The sequence below is a fragment of the Ammospiza nelsoni genome, chromosome 9, assembly GCF_027579445.1.
Source record: "Ammospiza nelsoni isolate bAmmNel1 chromosome 9, bAmmNel1.pri, whole genome shotgun sequence".
Classification (NCBI taxonomy): domain Eukaryota; kingdom Metazoa; phylum Chordata; class Aves; order Passeriformes; family Passerellidae; genus Ammospiza; species Ammospiza nelsoni.
The window spans coordinates 19,721,844-19,748,872 of NC_080641.1; the positions used below are offsets into that span (position 1 = coordinate 19,721,844).

General features: G+C 38.8%; 2 protein-coding genes across 2 annotated transcripts; both read right to left on the bottom strand.

The window, feature by feature from the left end:
- Nucleotides 1–4,971: 4,971 nt before the first annotated feature.
- DR1 (down-regulator of transcription 1) lies at nt 4,972–16,598 on the bottom strand. The gene is made up of 3 exons (XM_059478244.1): nt 16,014–16,598; nt 10,311–10,474; nt 4,972–7,108 (listed from the first exon to the last, which is right to left on the bottom strand). The coding sequence occupies exons 1-3, from the start codon at nt 16,231–16,233 to the stop codon at nt 6,962–6,964; spliced, it is 531 nt and encodes a 176-aa protein (XP_059334227.1). The 5' UTR covers nt 16,234–16,598; the 3' UTR covers nt 4,972–6,961.
- Nucleotides 16,599–19,017: 2,419 nt separating this feature from the next.
- Nucleotides 19,018–26,188, bottom strand: LOC132077131 (retinol dehydrogenase 8-like). Its single transcript, XM_059478620.1, has 6 exons — nt 26,092–26,188; nt 24,838–24,999; nt 23,408–23,587; nt 22,236–22,329; nt 20,273–20,456; nt 19,018–19,366 (listed from the first exon to the last, which is right to left on the bottom strand). Exons 1-6 carry the CDS (start codon nt 26,186–26,188, stop codon nt 19,133–19,135), a joined length of 951 nt encoding a protein of 316 aa, XP_059334603.1. The 3' UTR covers nt 19,018–19,132.
- Between the last annotated feature and the right edge of the window lie 841 nt (nt 26,189–27,029).

Sequence of the window (27,029 nt, forward strand, 5' to 3'; positions counted from 1 at the left end):
ACAGGAACGGGAAACCGAGAGCGCCAGCGACCCCTTGATTGTCCTACCTTCCATGCAACTGCAGGTCGTCACTTCTCTCCCTTAGACGATTTCATTTCTGTGCCCAGGGTTTAATTTCACACTTACTTCCCTTATTTTATGTCTGGGGTGGTTCCTCCTTTCATGAGAAAGTTGATGTCCATAATACCACATTTAATTGATGCGTGGAAAAAATTCCAAAGGATCACAATCTGTTGGAAAACTCAAAAGTTATTCACATGTCAAAGAAAAAGATTTCCTTCCCACTACTAATCACATTAAAAGAAGAGGAATCAGGAAATAAATCAACAATGGGAATGAGAAGTGTGCTGTGCACAGAATAGATATCCCACTAAGCAAATCCTTATTTACATTTCTATCTCTCCATATCACTTTAGTAAAGATAGCTAAAACTCAGTTTATCACTCTCATTTGTTCCAAGTGATCAGAGACTAACTAAAGAAATTTTCAAATAATCCCAGAGGAACAAATCCAAAAATAAATCACTTAACAATTGAAGAATTTTGGTTTTGTGACAGTACACATTCTATTTAACAGAATTCAAAGTGCAATGCTTGCTCTTTGGATTTCAAAGGCAGATCAAATCCAACAGCCAATTGCATCCTAGTAAGAGACTTTTCCTCCACATCCCTTTGTACATTTTTCCCTTTGAGACAGGGTTACATGAAAGAGAAGAATATACACAACTTACTGAGACTGTTCTTTTTCCTTCCTAACACACTCATCTTCTAGTAGCCAAGGCTTTTCCCTTTGGATTTACCACTATCTTAGTAAAGACAGAACTCACCTTATGTTCAGACCTTATCAGCTGATAAATTTCAAACAATTAAAGACACAGAACTTAAGAGTTGAGTTGTGCTGCTACTTTGTGTCCTTAATACCTAATCCACAAAAAAAGGTTATCATGTCACTACTTCCTATGTCCTTTTTTCACATTAAAAAATGCACAATTTTCAGCACCGAATTAAAAATTTGATTCAATTTGAGGAATAAATTGCCCCTCTGGCTTGGAATATAGACACCACTGAAGCAGGTTACAGAAATACATCCCAACACAGATGTGTTTGAAAACACTCAGCATTCAGAAGCTTTATCCTGTGTCCATAAAAGTGAAACTTTTAATTATGCTATTTTAACGCAGTCAATACTAGAGATTTCATTTTAGTGAACGGGGGAATTCTCAATCCCTTTTGCACACAAGTAAACCAAAACCACAGCTACAATGAGTGCAATGTCCCCCTCCAGCCCTGCCTGCTCTCACAGCTCTTCCCACAGCACCGTGCGGTTCATGGCCCAGACCCTCCCATTGGGAAGGGATCCCTGCCAGCCCATCGCCTTCCTGAGAGCAAAGTCTGAGCACTGAGCTTTGCCTCAGAACATCCACTAGCATTTTTAATAAAGGTAAAATAATAATTAATATTTTTTACACATATTGGAAAGGATAACTCATTAACAGAAGTGACATTGAGTTTAGACCCATTTTCACATCCTGCAGACAGGATAAATACCTTTTCCTATTCATTCAAAAACTGTCCCTACATTTAAATGATATAATGTACCAAGATAAACTAATTTTTTGTCCCTAACATTTTATTTTGTTTACAATTTTAGCATAACATTTTTTTAAACAAAGGCATCTCAAAAACTGTAAATTTTTTGTAGAAATGAAAATATTATTGTTTCCAACATTAGAACATATTGAAAACAAAAACAAGTTATTAATGATTTAATGAGTTTAGTTGCATACAACTTGCCCAACAATCCGAGACAACTAAATTACCACAGGTATAGAATAGCTAATCAGATAATATGGAAGATATATGTAAGTACATACTTAAGATGCAACTGAATTTAAATTCTGATTTTTACCTGCTTGAATATTAATTATCTGTGTGTGAAAATGGCACCAGTTAGGTGTTTACATTACAGTAGAATAAAAAAAATTATATGTGTTAGTCACATGACTCCTTCATACATATTTTCTAAAATTTTTACAGTGATGTCTTCTTTATTGCAGGCTGGGATGGTGAAGACTGTCAGATTTTGCTTTGGTAACACTGCCACTGCCCTGACAAATTTACTTCTCTTCCATGGATTACACTGCTACCTAACTGAGAAAACAAACTACCTGAAACTAAAACAACATTGAATTTGATTTCTAATTCAGCTGTGGTTTTTCACTCTGAGCTGACAGAATGAAACTTGAATACAACATTAATAAAACCAAGTCCTAGTCCATAACCAGAAATCCCAGGCATTATGCTATTACAAATAAATGTTTTCATCTCTGACAATGACTTTTACAAGTTTGTTTTCCCAATTATTTGCTCTCTAGATGATTCACCCAACCCTGAAGATAACATCTTTTTCCTTTACATAGTGCAGCACCTTTTAGTTCTGTAGCATGTGAAAGTATTAACTTCAAAGCACAGTGTAACATTGCCCACACCTGATTACTACTTGTATTATGCTTTGAAGATGTAAAAGTTTATGATTACTGACTAGTAAGTTTTGAACTAATACCAAAACTGGACTAATTACTACTGAAATGAGTGTGGAAATCATTCAAAGTTATACCATGCAATATTACTACTCCAATGTTAGTCACCCTGGGTGGGGGCTGAGGGAGAAACCAATTATTTCCTTTGAAACAAGACAAAAAAATCTCTGAAGTATTACAAAAATTAACCATATGAACATCCAGGCTTAAAATTAAGTGTAATCTTTACATAGTTTAATATACCTCTTATAAATCTTCACCCCAGATATATAAAGCATAGTAGCTGTTCACATTTAAAATGCAGGAAAAAACCCAAACTGGTTGTAACAAGTATGGTCCATCCTTACCTGAACTTTTGGTTCAAGCTGTGAGATAGAAGTTTTCATGTATTCCTGCAGTTGATGCAACAAGAAATCATGGCCGTGACAAATTAAAATGAAACATCTCTTTTCCCAACATAGGCGGGAGCATCATCTATTACAGATTTCCAGATTACTGAAGTTTCTACTAGATTCACCCACACAGCAGAACCTGTCTTTATTGGATTTATCCATGACTGATTTATGGGATTAGGTGTATCCAACTGGATTCACTGTCTAATTATTTTATTGCAAAACCTCCACTCCCCAGGTATTGGCTTCAGTTGTATTACAGCAAAGCACTACAGAACAGAACATTTTCACTCTGCTTCTTTCCAAAAGTGCACAGCTCTAGCACATTTGTTGCCCCACATACCCAACAACTGTAGCAAGTACTTCCAAAGCCATTAATAAATTCTTACAGATTTCTGTAGCAATGGTGGCATGGAATCCAAACAAAAAGCACTCATTTAAATCAGGAAAAAAATTCAAACTAAGCACAAATGTATTTTGAAAAGGAACATATTGGTCCTGATTGCAAGCAAACCTTAATGGGCTGACAGCAAGGCTCAAAGACGCTCCTTTGCATCAGTGAGTTGCATCCATCCAGCATCCTTTAGTCCCAGATGGCACATGAATTGAGTGTCCTTTTAACAAGTCTGAGGGCTCCAAGAGCCAGTACTGACTGTAAGTAAAATCCATCTGAACACTGGTCAGCATCCCACTGATGTGCTCTCACTGTAAAGCTGCAGAGTACAACTTTTCCAGATTAGACAGCTAAACAGTATAATACCAAAAGTAAATTTCACCATAGCATGCTTTATCTTCCATATAAACCTCCCCTCCTCCTCCTTCCACATTGTTTGGTGCATGGCTTACACAAAATCACAATCCAACCCTAGGAAACAAAAATGAGGTACACATTTCAGAGTAAGGGTTTGGCTGTTTCACAGTGATCATTAAGTCATTTTACTTGGCATTGTTTCAAATGCCAAGTCACCTTTACTCGGCTTTGTTTCAACTGTAAACAATCTTGCCATACAAAATGATCAACCAAGCATTACAATTCACAGTCCTCCTCTGTGGAGATTTACAAAATCTGAAGAACATAATTTATATTTGTGGTTTTCAGGGACATTTTCCATTGTGGCAGAAATTCCAGTGTTTCAAAATGCAGCTCAATTAGCCACATGCAACTACTGAAATCCCATCAAATACCATTTAAGGCATTTGATGTTTAGAATCCCTCAGATACTCCTTTAAAAGTACCTCAGTGTAGTAAATACAACTATATTCATTATCCACAATGTCATGCAGATGTGCACTTTATTAAAGTAATAGAATAGAAAGAATTCATGAGTAAGTCACTTGAGCACTTTGAAAGTAATTATGGAAAACCCACAGATAATCTTATCAACTCAATATTTAAGAAACAGACACATCCTTATACATGTTTCTTGTGAGACAAAGCAACAATACAGTTCACTAACCAAACTTTATGCTCTATGTACCTGGTGTACCAAAATCATCAGGGGTACCATAAATTCAGAAATCTGTCTTCACTGAGCAGCTCCTGCATGGAAGCACAACAGCAAAGTAATACAAAATTTGTTTGTTGAAACACCAGTGAAGATTTTCCTGAAAGTGCCAGAGTTTATTTTCATACTTGGGGAAGAATGGCTGAATAAGTAATCTCTAATCATGACTACATGAAATTCTTACTACCTCAGCCTCTGCCTGTAGCCTTTCACTTTATGAAAGCATTTCAGCAGCTGGTACACAATCTACAGCAGCTTCTGTGCAGCTCTCAGGTGCAGAATGTCAAGTTATAAAAATACATAAATACTAAATGCAATTCCCAAGAGGAAAGAGAGCAGGTCAAGCCCAGATATGTTGTTTGCAAGCAATAACAACCCCAGTGCACAGCAATCCAATCCAACATCACTCTGGCTGTAAAGATGTCAGGTCACAAAAAGTGTCCAGTAAGCCAAAATAAAAACAGGGCTTCAGAAGTCTTTTTCTTGTTTATAAAGGAAATGAAGAAGACAGACTGTTCATTAAATATAAAAGCAATTTTATAAAAACACATCAGAATTTTATTGCTTGAAGAATACAGCATATGAAAAAGCACAAGAATGTCCAAAAAGAAAGGTCACAAAAATTCAAACATTACACCATACATACCAGATGCAGTAAAATGTTAACCTGATTTCTGCATCAGAAAAGAAAGGTGTGAAAATATACCTAGTATTATTTAGAAGGAAAAGACTCATTTAAAATAGAAAGTGTGAAGGTGTTACAGTACAAATTAGAAAAGCCAACACTGCACATTAACATTGTATCACTAGACTAGATTTTCTACCTTTGGTACTTAAACCTTTACAGAAAACCACTTCCTCAGTCAAACCTTGCCTAACATTTTATCTGGTATCCAGGAAAGTTGTTGTTTTTTTTTTCTTTTTTAAACTGAAACATTCAAACAAATACTCTTCTGAATTTTAACTGCATTACTGCTTTTAAAGACACGTTCACATTTATTCAATATGCAACTTAAAACCTCTCAAATTTAAATCAAAAGTCACTATGTGACTGAGATCTGAATACATGCCAATTGTATCTTGTTCAGATCTTTTTGTAAAAACGGGCCCACCATTTGCTGTTTGCATCCTGATGTAAACAGACTGCTGCAGCCCTCCTCAAGAATTCCAACTAGAGCAACTCACGAGGACATCGCTTGGTAAAACCATCCCCATTGTCTGAGAGCTATGAGGTCAACTACAGCAGCATGCAAGTGGCTTTTCTAGTCTGCTCAGATTAGTGTACCACAAGATATGCCAGTATTACTTCAAGTAACACATTAAAACTCAGCAATGGACACTACTGTGCTTTATTTCAACACAAAGGACAGCTGCTCATCCATTAAATCAACAGAACTATCAAAAGGACAAGTATATCATTTCTGTTTCATGTATTGCTGCTGATCACTCTTGGGGAACAATTTATCAGAAACCTGGACTTACCTACAAACCAATTTGAGTGAAGAAAATGTTGTCTCTCAACAAGGTATCTTAGTAATCCAGTGGCAATCTAGTCTGGAGAATGTTAGCATTATGCTGACAATGACTAATCAAGGTTAAATAAATTCTCTCTTTTTTGACAAACATGCTGTTAGGGTCAGCTTTTGCCCTCTTGGTCTTAAATACGTAATCACTCCCTGTCACATCAGCAGAAAACAATTTTGTTTCTTTAAGTTCCAGCTTTATATTTCAACAATATGAATAAATCTGGACTACAAAATACCATCAACAACAGTTAACATTAAACTGGAGTGAAGTAAAAGAAGAGTTAGTTCTTCAAACCAGGCAGCCTTTGAAGTGAAATACTCAGTTAGGACTGTCAAAAGGATGTCATAATAAAACCATGGGTTTATTTTTTTTCACCCCTATACAAAAAAAAAGACTGAATTTGTACAACTCCTATTAAACATACCTTTTCCTAGCTTGGTGAAAATGTATAATTTTCAAATTTTAACAAGTGTGGTATTCGAGCATATATAATATTTATTGCCATATACATCCTCATTTTAAAAAGAACTAAGAATTCAGACTCTTCTATGCTGAACTCTACTTTTTTTTTCATGTTAACAGATTATGTCTACTGTACCACTCCCCCAAAAAACAATTAAAAATTCTAAGTAAGATTTCATAGTTTAGTTAAAAGGGAAGAAATGCAAATGTGGATTTAGAGCTTTTTGTATAAATCTCACTATATTTTATAAACATGTTGTTTATTGTAACACTGTTTATTGATCAAATAAATGACGCACTGCTATCTAAAATTTCCATATACACCATTAAAAATCCAAAGTTGATATGATACTGAACCTTAAATCTTCAAGAGTTCAAAAAAGACAGTTTATACATGTACAGCACACAACAGCAGACACCCCTAGAATACCAACTGCCAGTCCACGATGCATACAAACTTACAGGTAAGCATTCATTTCACTGTTTTCATTGTGCAGGAAAAGTATTTCTTAGTAAGACAACTCAGCTGGTGATTTTCAGATATCATCTTCATCATCTTCATCCTGAGAAGATCCTGCCTGATTGGATGCACTGGCAGAGGCAGCAGCGAGCTGTGCCTGTTGAGCTGCTTGTTGCATCTGTAGCCATTCCTGCTGTGCCAGTTCTGCTTGCTGTTGTCTAGCCTAGAGACACGAATTTAATTGTTAAGGCCATACATAGCTCATGAAGAATCTCTAGAACAGATTCTCTTTCAACACATTTTTATCTGTACCTGCAGATTCCTTTTAAAATATATTTCTTTATTAACTACATATGCAAAACCACATTGAGAAGTACCTTAATAATTTGTACCAAGAAGTTTAGCTATACTCTCTCTCCCTCTGAAGACACCACTATTTTGAGGCCTTACACTTACAAAAACAACAGACAGAAACTAGTGTACTTAAGGTCCACTGTAACAACTGTGCTGAACCACTAACTAATGAAAAATTTAACTGAGGCTAAGCAAAGGAAACTTTAGACATCAGTTCCAAGAGATCTTAACATTTAATCACAGTTCAGAAATGAGAACAGCATTGCTTTGTTGATTACAAATACCAAAACTTCCAATTATGAAATCATCCAACTGAACCACAGAGACACACATTATCACAGAAACAAAGCAAGCCATTATCTTACTTTGCTAAGCAATCTTTGCAAAACAGAGCAAGGCACGGTCTTCTCAGGTTCAGGTATGACAGCTGAGGATGGCTTTGCTACAGAAAAGTACAGACTTCTATGAAAAATAAAAAAGATTCTACCAAAACATTTCAAATAGTTCAGCTGATGAATCTTGATTTTTCTGTCCAGGGTTTTCACTTGTTTTTTGGTAACTCCTGTTGATTTCAGCAATATACTAATTAATTGTGTTACAGTTACAACTTCAATTTCTATTTTGGGTGACCATTAAGAAAATGTTCTCAAAATGAAAAATTACTCTTCTACTTTTACAAGTTATCACGAAGACTATTATAATCTCCTTTCTAATCCTACTGCACTCACTGAATTTTCCCATTTTTTTTCCAAAGTATCAAATTTTTTTCAGTTTTGCAAACTATAAGATGCCAAAAGATAACGTCTGGAAAACAATCAAACCCTGTTTGTCAAGTTAGCAATGTGAAAAAAAGGCGAGTGTTCCCTTTTTATTACAAAGTGTCACATTTTCCTCTGTTCTGGCAGTAAAAAAATACAGAAGTAGAACCTCTTCTCATGAAAACTTTTCAGTATTTCAAACTTCAAGTGGTAGCACAGTTACAAGGGTGGAACACAATTTAAGATGTCATAAAGTTTCAAAGGAAAGGCAGCAGCATCTGTCCACGTAGGAAGGCACACATTTTATCAGCCAGGAGGGGGCTCCCTACTGAGCCGGTGCAGCGAAGGTTACTGCACACTCCGAGAGCTGACACATGTGCAGGCTCCAGCAAACAGAGCTCAGCGCCTCACACGGGATGCATCACTCTGTCAGTGCCCACCCTCACAGCCACATCTGTAATGACAACACTTCACCATTGCAGAAACGGCAAGAGAGAAAAAACCCACATACTGAGAATTCCATTGAGCTGGAATGACCAAGAAGCTCTATAGCATCTGGTAAACTTAACTCATTTACTGCACAATGCCAGTGAGGAAGCCCCAAAAAAACCCCAAACCCGTGAAGACCCTTGTCTTGCACAAAAACTTACACATGAATATTGGTATTAGACATTCCCTGACTTCAAATATTTACAATCATCCAAGCTAGAGGGGTCAAATATTCATAACAACAGGTATTTTCAAAATAGAGCAAGAAGTCAGCATTAGTGTCATGCTCTAGAACATTAAAAAGATTAACACAAATAAATAAGCATGCATGCGTGTAACTATTTTTAAGACTAATTACAGTACCTCCAACAGCACCTTATAGCTACTATTTTTGAAAAATGAGACTGTCATCCTTGAATCTAAGCAAACATTTTCCATATTACCAAATACTATTTTTAAAAAGCATTCATACAATCTCGTCAAACTGGCGTGCACTGTCTTAAATTAGAAATTAAGGCACAGTAACAGAATTTTAAAAGAATATTCTTCAAGTTGTTATTCCTTAGATGAAGTGTGGCTTGCATTAAGAGGTTTCAGAAATTTTTTTTAATTTATTTTTTTCAGTGATACCCTTAATACACAAAATAAAAAAGCAGCAAAACCAAGGTGTATCACGCTGAGTTACTTGCACAAAATAGTACGTAAAAAACAGGTATCAAATAGGTACACAATGCCTATTTGTAAATCTTGTCCAAAATCCAGAAGCAGTCATAATGGTCCTTCTAATTTAGTACAGTCAAACAAGAGTTAGGTACATGTGACTTGATCATAACTAGTTCACTGCAATAGCTACATGCTATGCTGAAATTTTAAATGCCTTAAAATTCATCATGCAATAAAGATTAAAGTAGTTGGCATGTCATGAGATGAAAAACAACAGTCTCAGCAAGATAAAAGTATTGCAGAGGGGAGAGAAGGTCACAGTAATCAGACATTAACTGAATAAGCATTTCCATCAGAGGAAATCAGAGTAAGCAAAGTGAGAAAATAAGACTCTGGCCTTGGTTAAGAGAAAAGAGCAATACCAGATAATTTTCCAAGCTCTTTGTTTAGACAATGGTCTTGTCAAACTAAGAGTAGTCGAGAGAAAGATGGTGGAAAGAGAAATAAATAAAATAAGATTTTAGTCAAACTGGGAGATGATAGACTATCTGGGAAAGATGGAGGGGGATAAGGCTGGGATGAAGCAGAGTGAGTGGGTGTGTGTGTGTGTGTATGTGAGTACACTATTTGCAGGCAAATGCTTTTTCCATGCCTCAATGGCCTCTTTAAAAATTTATGCATGAATTCACTCAATTATAGTCTTGCCAAGAATAAAGTTTCTTTCCAAGTAAAAGAAATAACATTTGTGCACTGATGGTCAGAAACAGAAAAGCTATTTTCACTTTTGAATGCTTCAAAACAGGTCATTTCCTAGAAACCAGCTGTTAGTCTTTCACTTCATCAACTAATTCTTAATGTATTCTCCATGATAGACTGGAAATACTCAAGTAGCAGCAAACCCCCATGCTTTTTAAAGCTAGAATATGAAATATGTTCCCATACAAAGTCCTGTATGTCAAATCACAGAAATATCAAGTAGCAGCCTCTTATTTGGTAACTTCAGATTCGCCAATTCAAGCAGGCCACGGTCAATAGCATCTTAGATGCCACATCAGTTCCCAAGGAAGGGGATACTTCTTGAGGTGTGCACACGTTTGTGTGGCCCTAGACCTGCAGCATGAATTATGCCAACCCCATCAGGACAAGTATTGCTTCACTTACTTGTGCAAATAATTCCTGTTGCTGCCTTAGTAGCTCTTCTTCCGGAATGCCGAGGTTCTCCAAGCGTGAACTGGCCTTTCTTCTCTTTAGTGCTACTGTTTTGCATTCTTGTAAGACTTCTTTGACTTCACTGATATAGGAGCCAAACCCCAAACTTTCTAGCGCTAGAAAGAAACAAAAAAAGAGGAGAAAAGACATTGTTTACCTTTTACAAAGTTTCTGATAATAGATATTGATTTGTTTAGTTAAAACAACAAAAAAAGCAAAACATTTGGTAACTTTCCTATCATCTGGTGACAAACATTTGGTGGGATAATTCTAGCCTCAGGAAGATAGTAAATTTTCAGTTATCTGGGTAGGATGGTATGCTTAAGACTGAAAAAATAAAAAGGCTTTGAGTTTTGATGAAACAGCAGCTCTGATAGAGCAGTAATCACTTATGTCTATTCTTAAAAAGATCTGACAGCTATTTTCCCTCTCTCTTCTGCTATGTCCTGTAGGAATACATGTTTTTAGGCTAAAAAAATTAAGGTTTGTCAAGTACAACCAAATAAGCTTGTACTTGCAGAGGATTCAGGGCTTTCAGATCCACTGTGCTAGAGACAAGCATTTTTCTCCAAAAGACCTCTTTTTCCCATCTTTTATATCAGAATCGACAACATTTATACAGTTAAGAAGTCCTTCCTAACTGAATTTCTATCTGAATTTTCTCTCAGAGATTCTACCTTTCCAGGTTTGTAAGTCTTCAGTAGAAGGTAAATTAGCAACCTATAACAGAGCAGAAGTGATGCGTGTAAAGTGATCACAGATCCTTCAAAAAGGCAGAAATAAATAATATTATGTTGGGTTGCCGAATTTTAACTTTTGTCTTTTAGCATCTAAATTCTTCTATATAAAATGCATAGTTCACACATATAAAGCTATATAAAGTTATGTATAAGCTCTTTATTGTTTTATTTCTCAACAGAACCCCTTCTATTTATCTCCACATTAAAATGTATTCAGAAGCTAAAATCTTGCACTTTTATCTGCCCAAAGAAATCGGAAAAGCAGCTATATCCTGCAACAACAGTTTTTTAAAGAATGCAAAGGTAATGGAAAGGATTATAAAAACCCAGGTAGCACATGTGACAAAAGGCAGTTTCCTCATGCATCATTTACTATGACATGCCTCCACACACACCCAATGTGAACCTATTACAGAATATACGGGAAACATTACATAAACACCAATTCTACTAGAAACAAGTATCAGTTTAATAAAAAACATGGTTAATTTCCAGCATTTACACAATTCAGAGTTTACAATACAAGAGTTGCTTTAACCTTTACCTTAATTTCAAACTTTTGTGACAAGCTAAGAAATAGCACTAAACTGCACAACAGCAACCAACAACTTGTTACAAACAAGATCTTTCTTACAGTAACTCAGACAATATTCTAACACCAGTTTTGTAAGCAACATTTTCCTAGCCATAACTACAGCAGCACATCATGGTACCATAATCTAAACAATAACCCAAAGGCGTTCTCTTAAGTTTTCAGCTTCCAGCTTGGACTAAGGCAGACAACTCACACACTGTGTTCTTCAACAGGGCTGTGGGTGCTGCCCTCTAGTCACACAGCACTGCCTTCCCTTTTACAGGGAATACCTGGCAAAGAAATTCACATCATACTTATTTCTTAAAAAAAAAAAAAAAAAAAAAAAAAGTTAAAAGGCAAACTCATTTAACTGATTTAGAGATAATCAAATTACTTCAGAGACAGTATGCCAGTTCAGCCTCAGCCCACACACAGACACTGGAAACACTTCTTCCAATTAGCCCACAGTTTCTAGGAGAATTACCAAAAAACTTCAGAAACTTGTTTCATCCAGCCTCAGCACAAAGGAGGCAAATCCATGTCTCACAGTCCAGAACTGGTTATCATAATAGTTTACACATATTTAAGAACTCATTCAATTTTAAAATGTAAACAGTATATACAGTAAACTTCTTTAAGTCATACTTTTTTAACCAAACTGAAGAAATCTACAAGTCTAACATCACTAAGACAAACCATCACAGCAAAACCAGAGGTGTTTGTCTAAAGACCAAGCTTGGCAATCTGCTGCATCAGAGTATGAGCAACTGCTGAGTCTGAAGTTAACAGCAAGCTGGGTTTTTACAGAAATTTTACATGGTCTTTAAAAGAAAATAAATTAATGGAAAGAACTTACAATTGTGAATTGAATATAGCACAGACACAAAAATAAAATTCAAACCCCCCATGTGATACAGCCAAGACAGATTTTTACAACTATTAAATATAAGAAAGCTATGAAGAACCATAAATGATTATGATTTATGCATCATAAATCTACTGCATCAAAATTCTACTGCCTGTGAAACAACTTACAAAGCTTACCATCTTCCTGAAGCACACCAAAGCTTACAGAACACATAAGAATCATATGAATGGAAGGAATATGAATCCCTTTATACCAGCATGGTGCTAAAATGTGGGACAAGTGATTACTACTCTATCAGAGCTGCTATTTCATCAAAACTCAAAGCCTTTTTATTTTTTGAGTCTAAAACATACCATCCTACCCAGATTGCTGAAAGTTCAGTATCTTCCTGAGACTATAATTATCCCACCAGATGTAAACAGTTGAATTCCAAAACATAGCATTTGAGGGGGATAACACAACTCATATTTACAAACACCAGATCCCAATTATCCCTTCCCCAGTTTCCTCCTACTCTTAATGACGGCATGAAGGTGCAGGTCTCTGAGTAATCAGTGACACATAGTTAGTACTACTTTTCTTTTATAAAATCAAGTCATTAATATCTGAGACTTTTAAATTTTTTGCTCCTTTCAAAGAAAAAAAGAACTTCCAAAATAAAATCCCAAACATGAACAGTCATGTGAGACTCTTAAAATCAAGTGCTAATACATACACTGTCAGTATCCTAACAGTCCATTAAAAGAAGAGACAAGATTTGACATCAATCCACAGCCTGCCTTACTGCATGACAATTCCATGTAGACCAAGTAATCAAAGTAACCAACTTCATAAAAAAGGTGATTTTACAAGTCATCATTTTCAGAATTCAATGAAAACTGCATTTCTCCGAAAAAGCCTGCTTTGTCACAAGTCATAACACTCAAATGATTCCATTTTCTGTTCCAGGATGGAAGAACATTCATTTGCTTTCCTGACCTGCAGATTCACAGCTGGGTTCCTGATGGTGGAACTCAACAACAAACGTGGAGATCTCCACTTACAACTATTACATAGTCTTGATGCTTTTGGGTATTCTCCAAGAAAGCCGTCTTGCATTTTGTTACCAGCAGTGAGTGTAGGCATAGTCTGAGAGCATCTATCAAATCAGATCTCTAATGGGATGCAAGAAGCCTCTGCTTTCCCTTCCCTAGGCTGTTGACAGCACTGGGCCAGTGCCACCACACAACAACAAGCAAGCACCTCATCTATCTGAGGTATAACCCAAGGGTGGAGAGAGCTCCTGCTCAGCACAGGGCCACACAAGCACTTTAACAGGGCAGCAAAGGAAGGGGCGTCTCAAGCACCACTGTGCCAAACACCTCAGCACAGTGACCAAGGGCAGCTTCACCTCACCTCCACAGTCCAGTGGCAGTGTCACCAGCTGCAGAGCCTCTTCCCCCTCTTCTGGCCCAGCAAAACACCCTTCCTGCTTCTTGCTCCCAATCTAGGAACTTCTTGTTTACAGCCCCAGTCAGCCAGCAAACTCACCTGAGAGGAAGCCCTGCTCTGCCCTAAATTCTCAAAAGCCACAGGGTCACTTGTATCTGCAATGCCAGATCCAGCTCTCAGAGAGTACCAAAAGCCTCCTCTGAGCAGCACCTTGTGCTTAGGCTGGACCGGTGTGGCCATTAGCCTCATCGATTCTAAGCATTCAGAAGGAAAAAGATACATGGGAGACCACAACCAACAGATTTCAATTGCCTCATTTGTTCCATCATTGTCGTGAGGCTGCTGCATAAAGAGGCATTCAAAATAGCAACTATCTAGAATGTATGAAGATGGATGAAAATGCTGAAATACTCTACCTATATACACAATCACTGTTTCCAAACTGGCAGACAAAGCCCTCAAACCTCACAGAGGGATCATCTGCCAGTATCTGAAAGGAGCTAATAGCAATTACAGTTTCCTTAAACATAAGCACAGCAGAAAATCCATTCCATCTCTATAACATTACAAAAATTGATACATTGCAATAATTTACTACAAAGTATAGATTTAATTTGAAAATAACTTTTTCTAACCCTAAGATGTGATAACACAAGGACATAGAACCCAGCAAAATACTTGGCATGGGACCATCTGCTGATGTTATGCACATCCACTTTAGTTTCAATTTGTTCTCCAAAAATCCCAGACTAAGCCTAGGACAGAAATAGGTGAATTTTTTTCTACAGACCACCACTACGGGGTACAAAATACTTTCATACATAAATCCTTTACTGCCCTTAATCTTAAAGATCATGTATATGCCTGTGTTAAGAACTAAATTCAAACGTTTTTTGCGGTGACTTGAAAAAACTACCCATGCATTAAAGAGCATCACACCTAAAGAATGCTTCCATGTGCAAGCACAGGTTTTACTTTACATCCTAGGCTTCTGTGATGGAGCTACTTTACTAAACTTGAAAGCTTACGTGCATTTCATCTAACATTAAAGCTCGTACATGCTACGTATTTTCTTTTGCAGTTCATGACCCAGTTAAATACTTGAACCTCTTCTGGTGAGCAAGTTAATAAATTTCAAGCGAACCGATTTTCTTTTTTGCTTAAACAGCAAATATTACTTTAAAAAATCATACAACCACAACATTTTTTAAATTAACTTGATACCATCACAGCCCTGAAAATAGCTGTACTACAAATGCTGCTGTTAATATCTCTACTAGGTAGCCGAGTAAAGTACTCTTTCACTACTGCTGCTATAAATGTGCTTGCAGCAAACACCAGTATCAACAACCCCGGCTTAAGAAGCAAAGCAAATGAGTTCTAACAAAAAACTATGCCTAATGCAGACTTCAGGATGAGGCAAGAAAACTCCTTATTTGCGACAGAATTTAAAGAAAAACAAACGACACAGAGAGAGAACTCGCCTTTTATTCAAGCAAGCAGAAGTGCAAGTCAACAGCACAGAAAGATACAAGGGCAGAGGTCACGTTTAAATGCTTTCTGCAACAGATACGAAGATCCAACATTAAACAATGAGACTGTAAGGACAGCCCTAAAGAAATATACTCTTTAGAGATTTCAGACAACACTACCATGGAATAAAGCCTGGGCCCCACATAACCAATCTCCGACTACAAAGACATTTACTACATTCAAATTCTTAAAACACGAGGTCTCCATTCGAAAAAGCAGACCTCGTTTCATAGGTACTAGGAAGAGATTTGGTGACTTCACTCACAGCACCGCAGGTTCTCTGAAGCACGAAACTGTCCTGAGCACAGCCAGCAGCCTCTCTAACCACACAAAGACAGCCTCTCCTACAGAGCGCCTGGCCAGCCGGACAGCACACGCTTCTCCTCCACACCCTCACCAGCCCTGCCTTTGTGTCCTACGTAGCTACAGGCAAGCGGAGAGCAAAAAGCGGTGCGGGACAGGAGCGGCTCACAGGTGCCCGACCCGGCACGGCGGCCGCGGCTGCTCACCTTGTATGACGTGTTCCGGGGAGATAGTTTTCTTCTCCGATTTGTTGCAGATCTCGTTGGCCTCGGAGGAGATGAGGTGGATGAACTCGGTGCAGCAGTTGACCACCAGCTCCCGGGCGTCGTTCGCCACGCGGACGTTGGGCAGCGTCTCTTTGATCATCTTGTTGATGGCAGCCCTGGGGATGGTGAGGTCGTCGTCGTTGCCGGACGACGAGGCCATCCTGGCTGCGCTCGGCTCACGGGCTGCGCTCAGCGCCCGCGCGGGGCTCCAGGGCGCGGGGACCCGGTGGGGGCGGGCGGGGCCGCGGTGGGCGACGTCGCCGAGGGGCGGGGGACGGCGGGGGCCGGGCCGAGGGTCGCTGCCGGGCCGGGGGGTCGCGGGGCCGGGAAGCGCTGCTCGGGCTCAGGGCTCCCTCGGCCGCGGCGCCTGCCACTGCCGCCTCCGCCACATCCTTCGGCCGCCGGCGCCGCTGCCTTAAGACCGGTCTGAGCGGAGGCGAGCGGCGGAACGCCCCGCGCGCGGCGCGGCTCGGCTGGGCTCGGCTGGCCCCGGGCGTGCGGCGGCCGCGAGGCGGAAACGCTCCGACTCCGGCTCAACCTGCGAGGGACGGCGCTTCCGCCGGAAGCCGGAACAGCTTCCGCCGCCGGGAGCGCCGGAAAGGCCTCGGTGCCACGTGCGGGCGGCAGCGGCGGCAGTGAGGGGTCCCTCAGCCGCCCCCTGCGCCAGGAGCTGCCCCCGGGCCCCACCCAGCCCCCTGCCCTTCCCCTCGGCTCCGGCAGTGGCAGGGGATCCGACAGCCCCGCCGGGCTTGTCCCCGAACCACGACAGGCTCGGTGCTTCATCCGCAGTTAATTCACGATTTGCAGGCAGGGCTAGTTTTCCTCGGCAGCCATCTATTACACTCTATTTTATGCTTTCGCTCCATAACCAGTTGTGCGATGGCTGTATGAGACAGAATTAGCCAGACCACGATAGTATTTGTGGAAGGCTCATTAAACCCACATTCCTGGTCTTGCCTTGCAAAGGGAAAAAAGTGCCCGGGAATGCAGCCCAGCCCGAGCTGCAGGCCAGAGACAGCCACAGCTGAGCGGCACCGTGGGGCTCCCGGCAGGCCCAGCCCTTCTGTGCATGTCTCAGTCCCGTTCCCGGTGCTGGCCCTCAGCAGGTGCCGAGGAGATCTCGGCCTGCAGAGCGGGGATTCGCCAGGCTCCCTTCAGCCCCACCAGCACTCTGCTGTCCTTCAATTCCCGCTTTCTCCTTTCAGCCTCGCTGCTGTTCCACCTCTGCTGGGCTCCGGGCACCCGGTGTTTTCCAGGAGGTGTGAGTTAGGAACTGCCTGGGGCCTCCAGTTGTGCAGAGCGGCTGCTGCGGACGCTCTTGTCCCCTCAGTCCCCGGCCTGCCGCCCCAGGGAGGTCCCTGCATGCCCCTGAACCCCACCAAAAGGGTCACAGCTGCACAGCGAGCCCTGCATTCGAGCCCTGCGTTAGCCGCAGTGCTTGGTACCTGCAGGAGCTTTAAGCTCCTCTTGGAGAGGCAGGGCAGGGCGGGGCTGCTACAAGTCCCAGCATGGAATTCGATTCTGGCTCTGTGAGACAGTACTGGGGAAAGAGAAGGACAGCTCCGGCATGGGAGGGAGCTGCGCTGGGCTCTGTGGGTGAGCCAGGGGCGGCTGCTGCCGTGTGCCGAGGAGCCAAAGCCCGCAGGGCCCAGGGACACCCGGCCTGTGCCTCCGCGGGCAGAGGCGGGCCGGGGTCAGGGCACGGGAATGCCCCGGGCAGCAGCGGGAGCAGCCCTGCAGCCACGGTCCCTGCTCGGCCTCGGCCGCTGGGAGGACTCGGCTGACAACAACCAAGGGAAAAGACCTGATCTCCATGAGAGAATTTTGGTTTAACACATACTTACTAGGATAGCTTGGAACAGGAGGGTTCTGTGTCAGACACCGAAAGTACTGAAGGCATTGAGTGGATTGAGATTGCTTATTACTGACAATACTTTGTTTTCAAAATGTAGTTCCCAGACAGTAACAAGATATTTTATTTTAGGATGCTTTAAAAAAACATTTTATCATTCACTAAGTGCAATATGCTAGCAACCATTGCATATAAAGCAAGCATTCAGAATGTTATATATGAACAATAAATATTCTACTAGTTACACTTTAAGATTGATAAGACTTTCTCTTACATTGCTGATAAATAGATTTGACTTTGGAAATGAGAACGCCAGTGTGATTGAGTGATTACTGTACCAATTCTATTGTTTTGCGGAGAAAAGAAGAAACCTCACAACTTTATAAAAGTTGTAAAGCTCGGTATGTTTATTACGGCACCGGACACATGCGGAGAAAATTCTCCTCAAAAGGCATGCGTACCTCTGAGAACTTCAGATCTCCTTTTATCCCCCTCTCAAATACATATGCATACAGTTTCACAATAGGTTCATACATATTCATTTTTATGGGTTTCGTGTGACTTTTACCACCAGTTCCTTTTTATCAGAAAGAATTCCGAGGTCAGGCTGACTTGCCCTTACAGCAGTCCCTGTCTCTCTCTATCATCTTCTGTCTCCTCCCCTTTATCTCTGTCCTTCGCTGAAGTAACTTCACTGAGCTTAGGCCTTGCAGTCTGGCTAAATAACTACGATTTCTAACCACAGACTCAACTCAAAAATGTACATTTCACCTAAATTAAAATGGATTTCTATCCTGGAAAATTTTCACTTTGCTTCACTTATACTAATAAGTAAAAACATTTTTATGATATTAAGAATCTAAATCATTTGCATGCTGTACAGCTCTCAGTGTGTATTATATACAAGTAAGTGAAGGAGGTCAGGTTAATATTGAATACACAAATACCAGTCAGTGTTCCTGTTCCTAAGAAAACATCTCTGGAAAAAGCAACACTAAACACAATAAAACTACAGTTAGAGGACTTTAATTGCAAGGTTCTGCAAACAGTAACATTCAAGAGATACACATTGAAATTAATATCTTAGCTAAGCTCAAACAAATATCTTGCATGCCTTTTCATAATTACAGAGCAAAGGCATTTGAATAACACTGTGTCATCAGTAGCTACAACAAGTAATTCCAATTTACACTATATAATCTCATTCTTATTGTGAAGGTTTTCCCAGGTCAAAGCTCTTTCTGCTTCTCCACCTTAGCAATTTGATGAAGTTGAGACTTGCACTGAAGATTTTGTCATGCTGAAAAACCATTTTGTAGAATATGTCAATGGGTAGATCTCCATTTGGATCTGCATACTTCAAAGTTGTCATTGGAGTATACAAGGTGTTGGTCTGATGGCGAAAAGGTGGATTTTCCGCAAGAATTATCTTTACTGTGTGCTGTAAAAAAGGAGAAATAGAATTTTAAAAGAACCTTTACCAAGATAGTAAAGTAAAAACCCAATTTTCAGTGGAAAAGTAGAAGAATAAAGTGCTAGAATTATGTAAAACACTGTGTATAGTTTTATTAGAACATCATTAAAATTCTTCTTGAAATATTCAAAGGTCATAAGAAGTATTTCTTATTTATTCTTTTATTTCTGTTTCTCTATACCATGGTGATAGCAGCTGACAACTTAGTATCCTGAGTAGCCTTCCAGACAATTGTGGGTTGATATGCCCACTTTAGGTAGATCCTCTCTTTTGCAGGTCACTGGTAAAGGATCAGGACAGTGCCTTTTGCAGCAAGATCTGGGAATCTTCAATTGACACTGAAGCTATTCCTTAGCAGCAAACTCCTGAAATCATCATCCCCTCCCAGAGCTTGCCTAAACTTGTCTTCCTGCAGGAAGCTCCAAGCACCAGAAACATCCTTGATTCTTTTATTGTGCCTTGTTGCCCTGGGGTGGCTGTGTGAACTTCCCTCAGTGGAGGGATCCTGAGTGAGATGGGAAGGATAGAGCTTAACCAGGGTTGGGAACCCTGGGTGGATGTATGGGAACAATGCAGAATATTCAGACTTCACCAGAGGATGTAAAGGGCATCTAATATCTCAGTGGTATTGAAATTACAATTCATAGTTATCTTCAATACTTCAAAATGAACATTCTTTCAGTATTTTGTAGACTTTTGTTTAATGACTGAAAATTCTTTTGAATTAAAAAAAAACTTTTTAATTGCATACATTACATTTAATTAAATTGAATGCTTCTACCAGAAAAACCTACCAATCAACCACTGCATTCATAAAATACAAAGGAAAAAAAAAAACAACAAAGAAAAGAACATGATTTTTTTATGAGTTACCTCTGCAACATCTTCAGCACTTTGTCCCAGGCTCTGGAAAATTTGTTTGTAATTTTTAAGGTAAATATTAGTAAACATCTCAGCTGTTTCTTCATCTGCAGCTGAAAGATCCATTTTCATTCCATCTTCAAAAACTTTTCTTTCAAATTCTGTAACCACTGGGCCTGGTTCAATCAAACTTAACCTGTTCAAAAAAAAAAAAAAGGTTAACTGGCTGTGACTATTCTCCATGGAAAATACATCCCTCATTCCTGCTCCAAAAGGAGCATGACAAATTGCACTAGCAAGCAGTATAAAACAACAGCACTTTCTGTACAGGCAATCCTTACTGCATCACTGCTGTCCTGCTCCTCCTACCCACCCACAAACAGGAGTAGAAACCTGCACAGCTTAATATTCAGAGAAGTGCTGTAACTTAATTCATGACATAAGTGAGTGCAGTTGTTACCTGCTGTCTCACAGCTGTGGAATCTAAGGGTGATTTATTCACAAGGACTTACCAGATATTAAGAAAAAGAATTAATGGATGGTAACAAAATTCATTACTTCCTGAACCAAATCCTGCACAGGTTTCTTTGTTTCTCATGATAATACTAGAGGTAGCTGAAAGAGATGGGGGAATTGCCCAAACATGGATTTTCTTTGTTAAGGTGTTAGTGTTACATAATTTAAGATTCCACCACTATATAATAATAAAATACAATACAGAGATTTTTACTGTGGGTGCACAGATTCTGGCTGCTGCCAAATCTGAAAGTTTTTCTTTTGCCCAGTAGTGTATTATAGCAAATCACTGAAATACAGTTACAGGTCAGATTTTTCCTGATTCTTCTCTCAGGCAGTAATAACATCCAGCCACTGTGTTTATCAAAACACTCTTTGGGATTGGGTCTCTTACTAGACTTGAGTTCTTCAGGTGATGTTCTAAAGGCTCTTCTTTAGAACTAAATCAAGCTGTTGACCTTCACAGCAGAATTCCAGCTACTGCTGGAATTAAAGCCCTTTCTCTTCCATCACTCTTCCCATTAGACCTTGAATTAATCTTTTTATACTTCCTTTTATAACATCCTTTTTGCTGTGTCTTATACTCTTGAAATTTCATTATGAATTGTGGTATATCATTATTATGTATTATTACATCATTATTATGTATTATTACATTATTATGTATTATTACATTTATTTTAAATCCCTCCCAACTTTGCAAAGCAATATGCAGAATCAATTCTGTCTCTGAATTTCCACAACAGCAGCTGTCTTTTGTTCAACAAGGCCTAAATGCTCAGACACACAGAGATGCAATGGATATTTACCAGTTATTGGAGTTTGCACAAAGAATAGTGGCAGAATTAAATAAGTGTGAATATACATGTGATAAATCAAACCTGAAGTCCCACAGATGATGAACAGGACTGGTCTCCTAAATTCTATATAAAATATTAGGAACAGTACATCACACTTCTCCCTTCCCTCCCACCTTCCTTCATTACAGGTATCTCACCCTGTAACATTCTCATGGATTTGCACTTGCTCACTCACTCTGATGAGCCCTTGAACTTTTTTATCTGTGAATTGCCTGAGAAGGCCATTGTCCTTTCTAAGGGGAAAAATCACAATGATGTTATTTCTGTGATATTGTATGTAAGCATCTGTTTTCAGAAGTGTTGTGTGAACTGTATTTTATCCAAAGCTAAACAGCCTTTAACTGTTCAAGAGAACATGTTTATTCTAACATCTAGATCTTTTTATTTGCTTATATAATGTGAAGAGTGTGGTCATTTCTATGCCTTTTGTGATGTGCAGTTTTCAAGGGCTTCTCAATCTGTTTAGCAGCAAGCTTTAAATATTTTTTTTCCTACCTCTGAATATATTTTAAACTATCTAAAATACAATTGACACAAGTGGATCAATATCATTTACACCAGTGGATCAATGCCATTTACACCAGTGGATCAATACTTACTGAAGTTTGAACTTGAGTGCTTGTATAGCTAAACTTTCACAGAATCCTTCCACAGCAAACTTAGATGCAGCATAAACATCGTTAAATAAGATACCTGATGGTACAAACAGAACATCCTGAGAATGTGATTTCATCCAACATACTAATAGTTTGATTTTAAGAACTCATCCCAAAATTTCTACAGTCATGCTGGAAAAACATTAGAAAAATCCTTGTGCACACTGAATCTAAATACTAATTTTTGCAATGTTCTCAAAATTGCTTAGTCTAGCAAAGATGCTTGACTAATGCTTTTCCTCCCCCTAGCTGATGCTGTGGTCTCCTTGGATGATGTTATTTTGTAGTCTAAGATATGAAAGTGTCTGTAAATATAATACCATCTGCATTATTTATCAGCAAGACTTTAATAGGCTCTAGATGAAAACAGAGGCTGAGTGTAATGCAGGAGATACAATTATGCAAGAAATCCAGCTTGCATATGAGTGATTCAGAAAAAGCACTACATCAGTCCATTGAGGTGGAGGGTAAGTGTTGTATTAAAACACCAATTCTTGGAGACTGATGGAGGACCCTTGGCTCAGCAGAATAATCCATGTAAGACCAATGCCATAGCTGTAATAAAAAAAAACTAAAAAAACCCAGCTAGACAGGATGGGACACAAGAGTAGGACTATCATTATCTGCTACTAAAATTTGACTCTCAAGTGTTGTGAGATGAGAAACTTTACAAAAAGGTGGTACAGTTGTCCAGGATTGGATTTTATTCTATCACATCTGTGCAGAGCATAGTAATCATGTTTGTCTGTTCCCCTAATTTTTTCCAAGAGAAAAGAGAAAAGTCATTTTCTCTTTAGGGCTAAGCCCTATTTTCCAGATAATAAAAATACAACCTAAATTTTTTAAAAATTGTAGAGTTTAAGTTAAAACTCTAAAAGAAAAAGACCCTGCAGGTTTTGTTGCTAAAATGTTGTGAAAGTACCTGGGTACTCTCACAGTATCTGGATGCATAAAACTCACCTGCTACTTTTTATAGTTGGACCTTCAGCATTACAAAGCACAAGAGTCAGATATGCCAGCTCCTACTTTTTTTTTTTTTTTTCCCTAAAAGGAGGAAAGCTTTGGATTTTTAACACTGTACTCTTAGTTCAAGTAAAGAGGAAAACCAACTTTACCTTGTATTCCCATAACACTGCTTATGATTACTATATGCCCACTCTTTCTCCTCTTCATGTCAGGCAGGATCTCCTTGAGGAGCCGAACCAGGCCAAAGAAGTTGGTGTCCATCACAGTTTTCATTTCCTCAATGCTCTGACATTCAATAGGTCCAATGAGCCCCATTCCAGCATTGCTCACTGCACAAAATGGGAGACAACAGCAAGCAAAAACATCCATAAACATAAACTTGTAATCATTATTGGAAAGCATTTGAAAGGAATGTGAGGATTAAGGATTAAATGAGCCTAAATAATCCTTAGAGAAAGGATTAAAAGATGTTAGTCACTAGAGCGTTCCAAGTACATTTGACATTTCCATATGTCTTTCTTTTTAATTGTGCTTTTAATCAAATTGAAATTATCTGTTATTTATCATTTTAACTAATTCATTTCTCAATAGTCCTTCTTCAAAAAAATATAAAGGGATTACAGAAAAATGAGTCAAGAATTACTTGTATTTTTTCAGTATTGAGAATTGGTAGCTATAGTCAATACCCATAGGAATTGATAGAAATCCTCAAAAAGTGACAGACCAAGCCATATTTTGATCTGGTTTTTCTTTTAATAACATTCATGTATCTTCAAGAGGAAGTAATCCCCCAACAAAATAAACAAACACAATTCCATTGATTTTTATTTGCCTCCTGGATATTTGTAAGTGGGGAATGATGACAGGACTGGCATTCTGCTCTAGAAGCAGTACATCATATTAGAGTGTAATAAATTTTGCAGAAATACTTGTTAAGCACTGCTTTAATAATTAATCAGAAAAAAGGCAGATCCATAATGTCCAAGTAGATAAGATTTAATAGCTGATGGTGTAAGCATTTCCACTAAGATACTAGTATTTATTTTTAGCAAAACGATATGAAAACACTTGTTTCTGAATGATTTGTAAAGTACAATTTCAATTCTCAATACAAAATGGAAATATCCCAATTTTTTTTTGCATTTGTTCGCTTACTTGCTAATTCCCAATGCTGTTGCTATCTTAGTACAGACAAGGGTTACCTTCATTGTAACTATGCTTCATCAATAGGGTGCTATGCTTCATCAATAGGGTGGAAAGTCTCGCTCATGAAGGTGCCAGTTTAGGGAAAATTTCTCACATTTACTAAAAATGTATGGTTTTATCCAAGACACTTCCCTGTGATCAAATTTCTCCTTTGTAAACAGGGAAAACCAGCTTCCCTACTTCATGGGAGCAGGGTGAGATTTAATCCACTTATGTCTGCTTGAAGTCTTGAGAATCTTGAATCAAATATACTATGTAATTATTATTACTTTGATAATTTAAAAAATACACTAATTAGACTTCTCCAGGGTATTTGAGACAGTGTTTTGCAGAACTCTGGTATCTGTCGATAGCACACACATCCTGTACTTGCCCAGGACATCAATCCTTCTGTCAGGGATGCTGTTCACACAGGTTTTAATAGACTGTTCATCACAGACATCCAGTTGTTTAATCTCGAGGGTTTTGCCCAGCCTGTGACCTGCAGCTGCCTCCAGTGGCTCCTTCTTGGCCAGGTTCCGCATTGTGGCGAACACTGCAACACACCAGAAATCAAATCTTTATTGTACCACTCCTACTGAGAGGTGTTAAAGTACAGTGCTTTTACATCCAGGTCTTAACATCAGTGATAGCAACAGATAAAAACTAAAAGATTCTATTTTCAACATATATTGTCACTAATTTCCCAGTCTGGTTCTGAAATCCTCAGGAAATTAAAAAGAAGAAGCTATTCATAATGAAGAACATATAGATATGATATATAAAGGATCTGTCACCAAAATATTAAAAAATGGGTATCAAATGATGCCACTAAATTGTTTTTAGGTACTCAAAACCTAATTCTGTCTTCCAGGTTTCCTTTTTTTTTTAGTCACCACAATATTTAGCAGGACAACCATCATTTTATTAAAAAGACATAATTCCTTAGGTTGCAAAAAAATTTGATTTTGTAAGCTACTTCTAAAAATTGAAATTAGTTTTTATTGTAGCCTAATTGCTCAGAAAGCTCTAGATCTGCATCCAGTCAGTTAGCAGTAAAATACTGTAAGTATGAGAGACTGAATTTTCACATATTGGTGTGTTCAGCTTGCCATCCATTTTCAATCACAGCAAATACCCTGCTTTGTAGCAACAAGACAAATCCCAGCCCTTTTGTTCACCTGCCTACACAGGCTTGGAATAATGAAATGTGCTTTAAGGAAAAAAATGCAAATTTACAGACTGTTTACTTAAATTCATTATTTTGGTCTTCAAATGGGCATGGGCCTGTATATGTACAGATTTTAGTAGCCAGAAGCAAAGTTAATCACAGTTTTGAATGTATACCCAGAGCAGCATAATATTAAAAATATTTTCAGATATTTGGTTTTTACTACTGTCCTTTTTCATTGCATGTGTGTACACTATTCAGTTCCAATAGTTGTTCCATTCCAATAAAGGTACAGAAATATCAACTGCTTACAGAAATCAGTATATTTTTGCTGTATTTTCTTGACAGTAGAAGAGGAAATGAACCAGAAACAAGTCACCAAACTGAATACAACCACCTGTTAAATCACAGAGAAAAAAACCAGCATCATCTCAAGTAGTATGTTTTTTTAAAGATAAAGAACAGATAGATTGTTACCTTTAAATCTTTTCTGTTCATCTTTTGCCATTTTTACAGCTATTGCCAGCCCAATTCCTGAGGAGCAACCTGTAATGAGGACATTTCTTCTTGCCATTCTCTTCACTGAGTGGTTCAATTCTTCACAGGAGCAACAATATAAATGTAACTACAGCATAATGTGACTGGTCTTTAATACTATCTGCACCTTCCCTGAGTCAACAAATCTGAAAATGCACACCTGGACCTTGCATGATTAAGGGATAATCTCCAAATCAACAAAATAGAAGCAGATGCTCCTACATGTGCTCATAATCTGCATTATCAAAACTGATGAATACAGAATTTGATCAATCTATAAACTGAGGCACTTGTAAACTCCATGGACTGTTTTTAATAGAATACAGCTTGTACAGTACTGGTTGGAAAAGCCTTTTCCACATTTATAAGTCTGTAGTGCTAAGTCCTCCACTTACAGCTATGGACAGTAAACTGTACCCAGAGTGGGGTCCCTCTGCTAAAGCTCTTCAGAATTCCTACACCTACAGCATCCTCCTGGTTCTTTTACAACACATTGAGGAATAGATTTCTTCCCTGATGCCTTACTATTGTAAGAGTCTTAATAGGCATTACAGAAAAAGATCCCAAATTGCAAAATGGGATGTGGATTCTGAAAGAGACAAATTGTTGGACAGACTCCTGACATTTCCTTTTGGCAGAGTTCCCAACCAAGAACAGAGAAAGTTAAAAGCATGCTGCAGTGGAGAACTGACAGGAAATGTTGAACAGACAGCTTCACTTCATTCCTGCTAAGACTGAAATCTCAACACTTCTGATTCTGCAATTGACATGTCAAAAATTTTTAAAAATAAGAACTAGCCTGATGTCTAGGTTTTGGAGAAAATATTTTACATATAAACTGTGGATTAAAGAGAGGCGTTTGAGCTGGCACTTCAGTG

Coding starts and splice junctions, on each gene's coding strand:
- LOC132077131 (XM_059478620.1), bottom strand. CDS start 26,188: ATGGCAAGAAGAAATGTCCTCATTACAGGTTGCTCCTCAGGAATTGGG. Junction 22,330..23,407: donor CAGTGTTATGGGAATACAAG/GTAAAGTTGGTT, acceptor TTGTACCATCAG/GTATCTTATTTAACGATGTT. Junction 20,457..22,235: donor GCACTCAAGTTCAAACTTCA/GTAAGTATTGAT, acceptor TTTTTTGAACAG/GTTAAGTTTGATTGAACCAG.
- DR1 (XM_059478244.1), bottom strand. CDS start 16,233: ATGGCCTCGTCGTCCGGCAACGACGACGACCTCACCATCCCCAGGGCT. Junction 10,475..16,013: donor CCCGGAACACGTCATACAAG/GTGAGCAGCCGC, acceptor GTTTCTTTCTAG/CGCTAGAAAGTTTGGGGTTT. Junction 7,109..10,310: donor AACAGGAATTATTTGCACAA/GTAAGTGAAGCA, acceptor TCGTGTCTCTAG/GCTAGACAACAGCAAGCAGA.